The 13866-nt window shown below is 48.0% G+C and overlaps 2 protein-coding genes across 4 annotated transcripts in view; both read right to left on the bottom strand.

Annotated features, from left to right (window-relative positions):
* LOC146355962 (uncharacterized) overlaps positions 1-12759 on the bottom strand; it is a 29891-nt gene extending 17132 nt beyond the window's left edge. Inside the window, exons 1-2 of one of the 2 annotated variants that reach the window (XM_084830831.1) lie at positions 12684-12759; positions 1215-3771 (exon numbers count right to left, since the gene is read on the bottom strand). The gene's annotated coding sequence lies outside the window, so the exon portion shown is untranslated. The remainder of the gene's footprint in view (positions 1-1214; positions 3772-12683) is intronic. The other variant, XM_084830832.1, reaches the window with a different exon arrangement.
* Positions 3762-12759, bottom strand: LOC146355963 (uncharacterized). Of its 2 annotated transcripts, XM_084830972.1 has the most exons (4): positions 12684-12759; positions 10294-11078; positions 9358-9484; positions 3762-8194 (listed from the first exon to the last, which is right to left on the bottom strand). In XM_084830972.1, the coding sequence occupies exons 2-4, from the start codon at positions 11035-11037 to the stop codon at positions 7611-7613; spliced, it is 1455 nt and encodes a 484-aa protein (XP_084687098.1). In that variant the 5' UTR covers positions 11038-11078; positions 12684-12759; the 3' UTR covers positions 3762-7610. The 2 variants fall into 2 exon arrangements, with proteins under 2 accessions (XP_084687098.1, XP_084687097.1); XM_084830971.1 differs by having other exon boundaries at positions 10294-12759.
* Positions 12760-13866: the final 1107 nt, after the last annotated feature.

The following is a 13866-nucleotide window of genomic DNA, read 5'->3' on the forward strand; positions in this document are numbered from 1 at the left end:
CGAATACGAGCAATTTTATCTACAAAGTGTCTGGCAAATTGTTCACAGCGGGCCTTTGAGGGTTCAAGTTCTTGTGTTATAAGGCCTATGCCCAAGAGGCCTTTAACCACACGAAAGTGTTCTGCTGGACAACACTGAGCAGATGTAATGGTGGCAGAGAAGTAGGATTTCTTTGCCGCCATCACCGCCACAGAATAAGATCGCAAGTGGATACTTACTTGTGTTCGATCGTATTAGTTCCGAATCTTCCACCATTTGCACTCTAATTGTCTCTTTCTTGTTTTACTGCCTTTGCTCCTAAGTGCTTTTAACTACAGACTGACACACAGCAATTAAACTGGAGAACCTTTCCCCATCACACATCTCTATGCCTGAAACAGGCTCACACAGTGAAGTGTGTGTTCACAGGCATGCTGAGACTGCTGATAAAAGCACAGGAGCTGTTGGGGATTTGGAAAAGTGGCAAGCATAATGTGAATTCAGGATCCAACTTCCTGATCCTCTCTGAACAGCACAGACTGAACTGGGGCAGGGGTGGGAAGAACTAGCTGTAATCCTATGCACCGCTACCTGGGAGTAAGTCCCATTGTCCTCAGTGGGGCTTACTTCAGAGTAGACATGTATAAGATTGCATTGTCAGATATCTTCTTTGGCTTTGAATGGAAGAATCAAAGAAGTTCAAGGTTTTCATTTGTGCGGGGCCGGGGGGGTGGTGGGTGGGCTCCCTGTTTTCTATGCTAGGGGCTTAATTAGATTGTAAGCTCTTTACAGGCAGGGACCTATTTTTGCCTACGTCAGTGACTCCATAACTTGCCCTGCATACTAATGGTGCTAAATTAATAATAATTAATACTAATAATCTTGACACATATAAGGTAAGGCTAGGCTGAACATGACTTTCAGCAGGTGTATTGCTCTCCAACACAAGAGACGGCTGCCCAGACATGAAGGATCAGGGGAAACAGCCTCTAGATGAGAAGATACAGGAGACGGATTTGACTCCTGGCATGCTCTTGACCTAGAAATGAAGTTCTGTGCAAGGGTTTGGGGGCGGCGGCGGGGGGGGGGGGCTGGCTGGCTTGCTTAGCCACCTCCCCGGGCAATGTCACTGCTTTCCAACCTCCCCCCTTCCTTTCACCCCCCAGCCAGGAGCATCCTCCTTTGCTGCTTCGCCCCATCTTTTCCTGGAGCCACATCTGCCCCTTTAAACTCACCTCTCTCTTGCAGCCATTCAAAAGCAGGCATTTCCCCTCCCTACAAAGCAGGAAAGAGCGGCGGCGGCGGCGGCGCGGGGGGAACATTACACCACTTCCAGCTCCACCCCCCGTCTCAAATTTCCCAGTTCCTCCAGGAATCCGCGTTTAACCCCTTCAGCATCCACACACAGACACCCCACCGCCCACAAGAGGGCAAGCAAGAGAAGAACGAGGCTGCCAGCCTCACCCTGGGAGGACAAGCCCCACTGAACTCAATGGGGCTGACCTCCCAGGAGTTGTGCCTACGGTGGGATCGGCCTGAGAAAGGGGGATCTAAGGAAGGAAGGATGCATGGATGGATGGATGGATGGATGGGGGGGCAGGACCAAAGAGTCAGGGAAAGGGGGAGAGCGTAACACACGCCCTCCTATTTCCGGCCCTCGTTTGAACGAGGAAGAAATCGCCACGGGAGGAGAGATGGCTCGATGTGGCTGTGTTTACACCAACCCTATTCGGGATGTACGAACTGAAGGAGACTCTGATCCACAGACGCTTCCGCCGGCATGAAAAGGCTTTAAGGGCTCAATCCTATCCGTGTTGAGGCCAGTGGAGGCTGGTGGCTCCGATTTTGGTGGCGCTCTGCAGCCATTCTGGGTTTCAGCCAGAACTCAAAAGGAGCTATCCAAGGTGCTGAGCTATCTTGGGGATAAGGTTCAGCACGTTGAATACTTCCTTTCGAGTTCTGGCTGGTTCTGACTGAAACTCAGAATGGATTCAGAGCCCCACCAAAATCGGAGCCACCGGCCCCCAAAAGCCCTACGATTCCCAGCATTTCCCAGCTAGCCATGCTGGTCGGGAATGCTGGGAGTTGTAGGAATTTTCTACGTAAACGGGCCTAGGATTGCACCTTAAGGCAGCCTTCCCCAACCCCTGCATGGCTGGCTGGGGAATGCTGGGAGTTGTAGGGCTTTCTTCTGTCTAAACATGCACCCTAAGGCTGCAATTCCATGCAAGTTTAGGCAAAGAAAACTCCTACAACTCCCAGCTATGCTGGCTGGGGAATGCTGGGAGTTTTCTCTGTCTAAACATGTATAGGATTGTAGCCTAATAGGGCTACCCCTCTGGGATTTAGATTTACAGAAGCAGGTTTGCAGGCAAGGGAAACCAATTTAGGATGGCCTACCATCGCCACCCTAAAAACCCAAGGTTCTCCTATGTGCACGCACATGCGTATACGCATATGGTTATGTGTAGGGATCCCAGTAAAAACCACTCAGACATATCAGCGATGCTTTATAGCAGCTTTCCCCAACCTGGTGCCTTATGAACGTAAGACCAAAAAACAGCAATGCTGATAAAGCATACAAGTGGAAAATTATCTAAATCACAAGGAACCATGAGTTTATCATTATGGGAATGCTCAAAAGAAACAAAAAAACAATACTGAAATACATATCAACCATAAATAAAGAAATTAAGATACAAAAATACAGATCTGGTGTACAAAGATATAAACATCAAACTTGATGGAACAGTGATCTGTGAATCTTCATTTAACATAGATCTTGATCTTTACAGGATCCCAGTATAATCCTGTTTCATAGTGCTTCTTCAGAAATTAAACTGAAAAACTGTGAGAAGTAACATATACCCCATATATATTATTTTGTTGTGTATTAAGAACGTAAGAGCCCTGCTGGATCAGACCAAGGGTCCATCTAGTCCAGCATCCTGTTCACACAGGGGCCAATCAGGTGCCCATAGGAAGCCCAACAAGCAGGACATGAGTGCAACAGCACCCTCCCGTCCATGTTCCCCAGCAACTGGTGCACATAGGCACACTGCCTCTGATGCTGGAGGTATCATCCATAAAAGTTAAAAAAAGAAAAAGTATTGCCTGTGGGAATGGTCTCTGGAATGGGTTGGATCCTACACCCTGAATAAAACTTTAGGATAAAAGCTTAGGGAAGAAGAAACAATGTTAGAGATCCCCTATTTCCACAAATATAAAATCTGGCTGCTTACTTAAAAAAAAAAAGAGGGAGCTACCCATGTTTCCCCTGAGCAACCTTTGGGAGGGTCTCGGGTGTAAGCTGAAACTATCTCAAGACCTGGTAGGGCCTCATTTAGATGTCTGCAGCCCCCTCCCATTTTCCATCTTAAGCCTGTAACTGAAGGCCAACTCCTTGGCTTGAACAGCTGCCACTTTCCCAGCCTCCCCCCTCCTTTCCTTTTTGGCTTTATTTGCCATCTTGCTTGATGAAGAGTTCTGAAGAAAACAAAAGCCTGTGCAGTATTTTGTGAGTTGGCTGAAGCAAAGTATGACATTAATATGGATTTGAATCATTTTTCTTTTGGCCATCATGGCGACTACCTTTGCCTTTTAATAGGTGGAAGAGGAAATCTCAGCAGGTGTTGCTTGTCATGCAACGATTTTCACAACTATTAAAGGGGCAGAAACTGTGTCCTCTTTTGTATCTTCTCTCTCTTACACACACACATACTTACTTTTCCTTGCTCACAGGCTTCCCTCCTCTTCTCCTTGCACAGATATTGGTCACATCTGTTGGATTTCCTGGAAATCATAGGGCATTTCTACATTGGGCATTTACCCCACACCTAACCTGGGTTTCTGCTTCTGGATTCTTTGAGGGATTGATATCGGCTCCTTTACATGTGCTTTTTTCCAAGGTTTTTCTTTCTCTGCCTATGTTTCATTACACAACCACTAGATGGTGGTGTGGTCTAGCAGAATTGCACAATTACACACTACAAATATAACACCATTCAGAAAATACTGCACTTTCCTCAATCAAAAAACAAAACCGCATAGTAATGGTCACAAAGCATGGGAGAGGCCCTGGAGGACGACATTTTGTAAAGGACCTGCAAACTACCTTGAGTAAGTAATCAGGGGTGCACAATAAAAGCCTCGTGTAGAAAGGCCCATAGTTCATAGCACCAAGTACCACCTTCACAAAGTTGTAGGAAACCCAGTTTGAAAAGAGAAACAAAACTTTGCTTTGTTTTTGTTTACTCTTCTCCTTTCCTTACATTCAGAGGGCTGTGTGTGTGTTTTTTCAAACGTTATGAACTTCTCTAATGGATCTCAGTGGAGGCTCCGATGTCAGTGGTGAAGTGGATCTGCTCCAGGTTTCAATCAGAACTCTAAAGGAGCTAACCAAGATGCTCTGAACTTTGGATAGCTCCATTAGAGGTCTGACTGAAACCTGGAGCGGATTCACCACCCCACTGGCATCAGAGCCACCAGCCTCCACTTCTGGATTTTACGGAAGGTTAATCTCATTCAGCATTCAGTTTCTGGTAGTGGCCAGCTGGATCACACCCACAAGGGGGCTGTGAAGGCCACAGCTTACCCCTACAACTGGCATTTGGAGGTGTGCCGACACTGAAGATGGACTATCATGGCTGGTAGCTGTTAACACAGATCTGTCTTCCATGAATCCGCCGTTAATGCAGTCTTGGCTGGCGGGTGTCACCAATCTTGTGGAAACAGATGACATAATTCAGGGGTGCAGAACCCAGCCCTCCTGGGGTCCCAATCCGGCATTCCCCAGGTGGCCACGCCTCCTTTCCCCCAACCACCAATCATTTAGTAGTTTCTTGGCTTTTGTGTGTTTTCTCCCCCATTCTAAAAGGTTGAAATGCTTCTCCTAAGGCTGAGTTCCTGGCAGGAAAGGCTTGAAGCGAAAATATGCTGGCATTTTTAGCCCTGCCCCTTTTGCCTTTGGCTCCACCCCTCTTGGTTTTGGCCATGCCCATAACTGGAATGCACCCCCCCAACTTCTCCAAAATGGAATTCAGCCCTCAGGATTCTGCACCCCTGCCATAAGGTAACTGTGTGAAGTGACTTCCATTGCTTTGTCCTGAATCTTACATTCCGTCCATTTCATCTGGTAATACTGAGGTCCAGTGTTGTGTGTAAGAGAAAATCACTCTCTATCCCTGAGGTGGGGAACTTCTTTGTTGGACTACAGTTCCCATCATCCTTGAGCATTGCCATGCTGGCTGTGGCTGATGGAAGTTGAAGTCCAACAACATTGAGTGGGGACATAGCTTTCCCACCCCTATTCTATCCACTTTCTCCTCACCATTCCAAATTTTATAAATCTCTATTGTTTTTCCAATTAGCTGTAAAAGAAAAGAAAGGAAGGACAGTTCAAATGCTTTAACCATTATTCACAGGGAAGGTGCTCCAACTTCCTAATAAGTTTAGGCTGCAGTCCTATGCATGTTTAGACAGAGAAAAGTTCTACAATTCCCAGCATGCGGAATTGTAGAACTTTTCTCTGTCTAAACATGCATAGGATTGCACCCTTAATTGCCCTTTTCTGTATGTCTTCCACCTTTAGGGTATCCCTTTTTAGATAGGGTAACCAGAATTCCTGACAATTGGCCATGTTGGCTGAGGCTGCTGGGAGTTGAGGTCCAAAACATCTGGAGGCACCAGGTTGGGGCAGGCTGATCTATATAATTTAACAGATAACACACAAGTAAATTAAGTGTGCAAATGGAAGTCTAAAGAGCCAACTGAGACGACATTATTCCCCCAGCGTAAGGAGCAAGGCAATTATTGTTTTTACATCTGGGCAAAACAACAGCAATCGGAAATACCGGAACGTATATGATCCCAAAGTCAGGGTTAAATTCCGCTCACAAGTTTGTTTGAGAGACGCGCAAGCCCAAGGAAGGTCACACCTCAATAAATGGCTTTAAAAAAATTTGGTTACAAAAACAAACCTTATGTAAAACATCAGATCACAACCTATTGTAAGTGCAAAAGGGGTCACATCCAGCCCCAGCAGAGCCAGCCCAACCATTGGGCAGAGTGAGGTGGCCACCTCGGGCAGCAGATGCGGGGCAGGAGGAGGCAGAGAGCAGCAACAAGGTGTTAGAAGACTAAGCTGTATGCCACACAGCAACTTGCCCTGAGCAAGCCTGGAGCCCTCAGGTGCACCGTCCTGTTACCAGTATTGAAGTCAGATTCAACAGCTTTTGTCCATGGAATAGAGGAGGAAGGGCATTTTGCCCCCCACTACAGACAGCAAGGTGGGCTTCTGGAGGGGCGCCATCTTGTCCCTCACTTCAGATAGCAAAATGGCTTGAGCCAGCTCCGCCTCCACATGAACATCATGACAACATTAAGTTGGAGATCCAGGCTGAACTCCCGTGAAGAGCTGACCATTTCTCCCCTTCCCAAGCCTGTGCCCATGGTCACGTTTGCTTCTTACATCCTCTTTTCTGCTCAGGAGCTGAATGGGCAGGGCCAGCCTTACCACGAGGCAGAGTGAGGCTGTCACTTCAGGCGGCTGATGGTGGGAGGCGGCAGCAAGGCATGAAGGAAAGAGCTGTGCACCACACAGCCTGCTTTGTCCCCTGCTGCCTTCAGGCACAGTGAAGGATACTGTCCCAACTGCCAGGGTGGAAGAAAGCATCAACTATCAGTCCAGTCGGCTTTTATACATGGAGTGGGAGGGGTGGCTTTTTCTTCACCTCAGGCAGCAAAATCTCTTGGGCCCGTGCCAAGCATGGATGTTCAGGTAGAAGATGGAGGCTCTTTTTCGGTATCATGAAGTTATGGAAGCAAGGTTTCCTCAGAGACAGATGTATTCCATTTGGACGTGATGCTTAAATATGTTTTTTAGTGTTGTGCGAATGAGCTTCCGGTTTGTGAGCTCCCCACCTTTCACCTCCTCCAGCACAGGTGAAGATTGGAAGCTTTTGCTTTCAACAATTGCAGTTTGTTGTTACATCTGAACCCAGACGAACTGTGGTCAGTCTTAACTATGGCTTAGGGCAGGGGTGGACAACTTGTGGCCCTCCAGATGTTTTGGCTACAAGTGGCATCAGCCCTAGCTGACTTAGCCAATGGTGAGGAATTCTGGGCGTTGTTGGCCAAAACATCTGGAAAGCCACAAGTTGACCACCCCTGGTTAGGGAGACAAGTCAACTTCAAACCATGGTTTTTTTATCCTGACTTGTTTTCCTAAACCATAGTTAAGATTAACCACAGTTCTGGGTTCAGACAGAACAACAAACTACAGTTAGTTGAAAACAGAAGTGAAAGCTTCCACTCATTTCCTTGGAGCCATGCTGGAGGATGAGAGGGAAGCAGAGAGTACATGAAGGTAAATGGAGGTTCATGCACTTAACGCTAAACCATAGTTTAGCCTTATGTCTGAACCCATTTGTCAAGTCTGTGGCTTATCTTCATATAAGATTCTCTGATGTTAATAAGAAATGCCTTGCCCATGAAGCCCCCTCCTACACACTAAAAGTTTACACAGGTTTTGTTCTGAGCTATATTTCTTTTATGACAAAACTAGCTGGGTCTTGTTCTCTTCACACACACACACACACACCCTGCCCTTCACCAAACACTTGTAGAGTTCTCTACCCCGTGTGGGTCCGTTCGTGTTTGATAAGGAGCCATTTGTGACTGAATCTTTTCTCACAGAAAGAGCATTTATACGGCCTCTCCCCTGTGTGGGTTCTCTCATGCCTGATCAGGTCCGAGCGCTCAAAGAATGTTTTCCCGCAGTAGGGGCATTTGTGGGGTTTTTCTGCTATGTGGATACGCAGGTGCCTCATAAGGTGGTCCTTGCGACTGAGGATTTTCCCACACTTGGGGCACTGAAATGGTGTCTCCTGGCTATGGCCTCTTTTATGTTTAGGTAGGCCCAAGCCCTCCCTGAATCCTTCCTCAGGAATCACATGCGCCTTTCCTTTGTACCACACTAGACTTTCACTGAGGGCCTTATTTGCCACACCAGGAATGCACTGACTCAGTCGATTCCTTGGGTGGTTTCGTTGCTGTCTCTTTGAGCCATGCAGATCCTCAGACATTTTCTCCACTTCCCAGTCCTGGGACACGTTCTCTGTCACTCTCCTTTGGAAGGCCTCATCCAGCTCCGCTAGCTCAGAGTTTTCAAGCTGACTGCTGTTCTCCTCATCACACTCACTCACCTCCATGTAATCTTTGGGAAAGAAACACAAGAAAAAAAGAGAAATCATGTTGTTATGTCAAGGGATCTTGACTTGACTGAAGTTCCCGCACCCTTAAGAATTGGGGGGCCCTATGGAAGAAAAAACCCATGAAATCAGGGTCAGCAAACATGAGAGAAAACCCGTTTAATATAGCAGCGCAGTGGCACGTAAGGATCTATGGCTTCACTAGGGGTGGGCGGATCACTCACCATCCGTTCTGTGATAGTGTCTGCAGGGGGGAAGGCGATCTGTTCCTCCCCCCCGGAATCCGTCCAGGCTGGCTCCGCTCTGCCTCGATCCTGCGGAGCCAGCCGCCAGCTCCGCTTCGCTGACGAATGTTGATACGGCCGGCAGCCACTGCCATGCCGTATCGCTGTAAGTCAGTCTCTGGCCGCAAATGGCGTAGTGGGTGCCATTTGCAGCCATCAAGCTGGTAGATTAGCCTAAATGCAGCCATTTATGGCTGCATTTAGGCTAATCTACCAGCTTGACGGCCGCAAATGGCGCCCACTACGCCATTTGTGTCCAGAGACCGACTTACAGCGACACGACACGGCAATGGCTGCCGGCCGTATCGACATTCGCCAGGGACGTGGAGCAGGTGGCCAGCTCCACAGGATTGAGGCAGCGACGGATCCGACCTGGACGGATTCCACAGGGAGGTGGAGGTGAGTGTTCTGTTCTGCCATGGGCCCCAATGGGGCCGGATTCTTGGAATCCGGCCTCATTGGGATCCGTGACGGAATTCTCCCCCATCGCTAGGCTTCACTAACCCTAAATGTTGGCATCACTATAATGCAAGTATGGGGAACCTTCTTTGGCACAAGGGGCAAGTTCCATTTCAAACAAGCTCATGGGGGAAGCATTCCATTGCAAAAAGACCATGAAAAAGTTATTTCCAACACTATACACAGTAATGTCATTAGAGCAGCCTTCCCCAACCTGGTGCCTTCCAGATGCATTGAACTGCAGCTCCCATGATCCCCAGCCAGGGAATGATGGGAGTTGAAGTCCAAGACATCTGGAGGGCACCAGTTTGGGGAAGGTTGGACCAGAGCATTTCCAGAGCCCCCTTTGGGGAGAGAAGGAGCCCTGGTTGATGCCTCCTCCTGAACTCCAGAGCAGCCAAGAGTTCGACATCAGAAATCCTCACCTAGCGACTTGCTGTCCCTGTCGCCCTCCTGCTTGACCTGCTGGTGTGGGTCTCTGTCTCCTGGTCCAGATGATTCCTGGTCCAGCTCCAAGGAACTCGTGGCTGCCTCCTCTAGGAGAGTCAGCATCTGGAAAAGCAGTGAGGAATTTTTGTAGAGCAGAGTGACACGGCTGGACATACAAAATGTACAGAGGGCATTCAACGCCTTTACTACTGAGCAAGATTTACAATTCTGTACATCCAGCGTGCAGGTGAAATTGTACAAAACTGGGATCATTTTACCCATTTAAAAAAAAAATTACCAAAAAAAAAAAAAAGACTGGACAAATGAATGACAAATCCTGCACCCTGGGGCATGGCTGGCCACCTTAGCCCTTGCCAACAGAGACTGCAATTTAGGAGAGGCAGTCAACAGACATAGCTGCAGCTCCCTTTCACTCTACATCCCACTGCTGACCTTGGCCCTCTCACAATGATCAGGATAAAACTTAAGAACACAAGAAGAGCCCTGCTGGACCAGACCAAGGGTCCATCTAGTCCAGCATTCTGTTCACACAGTGGCCAACCAACTTCCCCAATGCAAAACCCACAAGCAGGACATGAGTGCAGCAGCACCGTCTCACCCATGTTCCCCAGCAACTGGTGTACATAGGCACACTGCTTCTGGTACTGGAGATGGCACAGAGGCATCAGGACTAGTAGTCACTGATAGCCTTCTCCTTCAGGAATTTGTCTCTAACCCCCTTTTAAAGCCATCCAAATTGGTGGCCGTTGCTACATCCTGTGGTAGTGAATTCCATAGTTTCACTCTGCACTGTGTGAAGAAGCCCTTATTTTTATCTGTCCTGGATCTCCCACCACTCAGCTTCATGGGACGACCCCTTTGGGTTCTAGGATTATGATAGAGGGAGAAAAATGTCTCCTTAACTTGCTCACCTGCTGTTCCTGTCTGTTGACCTCTCGTTGCATCTGCAAGAAATCCTCGGCCAGGGCCACTGCCAGGGCACAGGTCTCTGGGCCCCGTTCCCTCACCCAGCTCTGGATCTCTGGTGGGAGGACAGTCAGGAACTGCTCCAGGATCAGCAGCTCCAGGATCTGCTCCTTGGTGTTTCTCTCGACCTTCAGCCACCCGTGGCAAAGTTCCCGGAGCTGGCTGTAAGCCCCTCTTGGCCCCTCAGTCTCCTGGTAGCAGAAATGCCTGAAGTGCTGACGCTGGTTCTCCCGTCTCATGGCGTCCCTTTGCAAGATGGCTGCCTTCACCCTCCCATAATCCTCTCTGTCTCTGGCATCCAGCCTAATGAAGGCCTGCTCAGCTTCACCGCCAAGGGCTGGCAGAAGTCGGGTCACCCACTCTTCCCTGGGCCACCGGCAAGCTTCAGCCACTTGCTCAAAGGAGACCAGGAAGGCTTTTGTATCATCCCATGGCCTGGGCTCCCCTGGCAACTGTGGGATTCCCCAGTGCAACTGAGGGGACTCCACTGTCTTCAGGAACTCCTGCCATTGGGCTTCCCAGTGCTGAAATAAGCCCTCACATGGTTCCTGTTTAACCAGCTGTGCCCCTGGTATTCTCTGAAGGACTTCTCCGATACTCCCAGCTTGGAGGACATGTGGGTCTTTCCTGACACTCTGTGGTCCCTCTGCTTGGCTGTGGCCTAGCGGCTCTTGCGCCTCCATTTTCATTGTCACCCGATTGCACAGCAATTGTCTCTCAGTATGGAAGTCTCGGGGTGGGGGACAGGAATACATGAGAGGTTATTTATTTATTTAATTTTTATCCTGCCTTTCCACCCAAGAACAGTGCTCAACAATAAAATCCAGATTAAAAACAAAACCTTAACTAAAAGGTAACATAGAAACAAATACATTAAAAACACAATGACAAAAAGAACTAAACAGCACCAACCAATTAAAAACCCCTTCAGCAACAGACCAGTTTATATTTTAAGGCCTGCCTGAATAAATACAACTTTGCCTGCCAGTAAAAGGTCAACAGGGAGGAAGCCAACCTGGCTTCCCTCGACAGGGAGTTCCACAGCCTAGGAGCAGCCAGCGAAAAGGCCCTCTCTCATGTCGCCACCAAATGTGCCTCTAAAGGTATCCAGACAAAGGCCTCCTTCTTAAAACCTGGGCAGGCTCATGTGGGAAAAGACCGTCTTTCAGGTTGCCGGGTCTTAAGCCATATAGGGCTTCATAGGTCATAACCAGAACTTTGAATTATGCCCAGAAACACGTTGGTAGGCAATGAAGCTCTGGAATCATGAAATGTTTACCCTCTAGTAGGTATGTATGAGTCACAACACACACACACAATATTCATATTAAAAGAACAGGAACTAGCCTTGATAGATCAGAACAACAATTCATTGAGGCAGGCAGGCACTAAAAATGGATGTCCTGTTGAGCTATCGTGGCTAATGGCTGATAGACAAATAGGTCTAATTCTTTTTTAAAGCCATCTTAGTGGCCATTGCCACATCTTCTGGAAGGGAATTCCATAAACCGCACGTCACATCTTCCCTTGCCGTTTTTCAGCACCTTCCTACGTAACAGTCCTCTTGCCTTTTTGGCTTGCTTCCTCCTTCTGATGTAATTTTTTTAAAGTATTATTAATTTTTAATCTCTTTAGGAATTGGCTTCTCAGGTCCTTTCTTCGACTGCCTTATAGCCAGTGTAATTTGTAGTCAATATTGTCAGAATACCTTTGTATCGACACAGTTCACGCTCCCTTTTTATTTTTCCACATTTGCACGACTTTCACGTCTTAAAATTGGGGTGTTGAACCTCTTTCTGCCTAAGGGGCGAATTCAATTTGAGAGAAGCTGGGGGTAGGGCAGGGCCAGAGGCAAAGGAGGTGTGGCCAAAACACCAAGAATACCAGCATATTGTTGCTTAAAGCTCCTCCTGCCAGTAACCGAGCTTTCGGAGAGGCATTTCAGCCTTTTAGAATGGGGGGAAACTTGCACAAAAGCCAGGAAACCACCAAAGGTTCGGATGGTGAGAGGAAAGGGGGTGGGGCCAGGGAAAGGGGCGTGGCCTCCCGAGGAACTCCCGAAGGCCGGATTTGGCCCCCAGGCCTAAGGTTCCACACCCTGTGCCTTAGTAGAAGGAAGCTGCAGCGACAACAGCATTATGCCTGTGAGCAGAAGAGCGGGGAGAGCCTTTTAGTGATGTGCAAGACACTGTGTTGGTGGGATTCTCCTAGGATCAGAACCCTTGATCAAAAGGGGGGGGGCTGGCAGTGGGGGGGTCTCTGTAATTTGCTGCCTCTACTGCTGCCTTCTCCCCCCCCCCAATTCTCTTGAAAAAGCATCTTCCATGCAGCTCACCTCTCCACGCACTGCCCTCCCCTGAAGGCTCCCTTCTTCTTCCTCTCCCTTCTCTGTTTCTGGTGCAAGCAAATTCAGAAAGAGAGAGAGAGAAAAGGCTAGCCACACACAGCCCGAACTGCTGGTATTCAATGGAAACCTGCTATGGATTTTCTGTCGGCGCAGAGAGTGGTAGCACTCTGCCCCTTGGCAGATCAATAGGGAAAACCTTGCCATATTCTAGAGACTTTTAAAAAAACAAACTCTTTTTGTATTTCTATGGCATTTTTGGAAGATCCGTTCAATTTGCTACCGGAAGTGAATGCACGGCCAGCACTGTAACTGCGTTCCCTTTGGGGAAATGCGGAACCCCCCCCCCCCAACTCCTCCCCTAACAGGAAAAGAGTCGGCACTTTTTTACACCCCGCCCCACCACGCTTCTTCCTTGCACCTCCGCTCTAGGAAACAACCCTCTGTGGGTTTAACCCTTGAACCACTGTAAAGTTAGAGAAATCTATTTGTTGCTTTACACGTAGCGCTTAAGGGAGGGAGCGGGGACTCCATTCTCTGGCTAGGAATGAGAAAGGCAATTTGCTCATGCTTTATTGGTAGAAACCTCTAGGTTGGGGAAATAGGGCTTTTGAAATAGTGGGATACTGTATACTGTTCTGGTGACTGCACTGCAACTCAAAAAAGATATTGTAGACCCGGGAAAGGCGCAGAAAAGGTCAACCTTAATCTCTGGTTTATCTGATGTTTGTTTTTAACCCGCCTCTGAGCTTTTACGTTTGTAGTTGTTTTTTAAATTGACGCATTAATGGTTTTGTTGTAGTAGCTAGAGGGCTGGACTAGGAGCTGGGAGATCCGGGTTCTAGTCCCCACTCAGCCATGGAAGCTCACTGGGTGACTTTGGCCCAGTCACAGACTCTCAGGCCAGCCTACCTCACAGGGTTGTTGTTGTGAGGATAAAATGGAGAGGAGGAGGAGGAGAATGTAAGCTGCCTTGGGTTCCTTGCAAGAGGAAAAAAGGCAGGATATAAATGCAATAAATAAATAAATAAAGTTTGTTTACATTGCTGTTTCTAACTATTATTGTTCCCTGTTTAGGGAACTTTATTTCAGTTGGAACAAAGGTTATAAAGATCTTAAAGAAAAAAAGGAATAAATAAATAAAACGGGGCCCAATCCAGATAAAAGGGTATAC

Source organism: Heloderma suspectum, chromosome 2 (assembly GCF_057233095.1).
Source record: "Heloderma suspectum isolate Gila_16-S chromosome 2, 16-S_ref, whole genome shotgun sequence".
NCBI lineage: Eukaryota > Metazoa > Chordata > Lepidosauria > Squamata > Helodermatidae > Heloderma > Heloderma suspectum.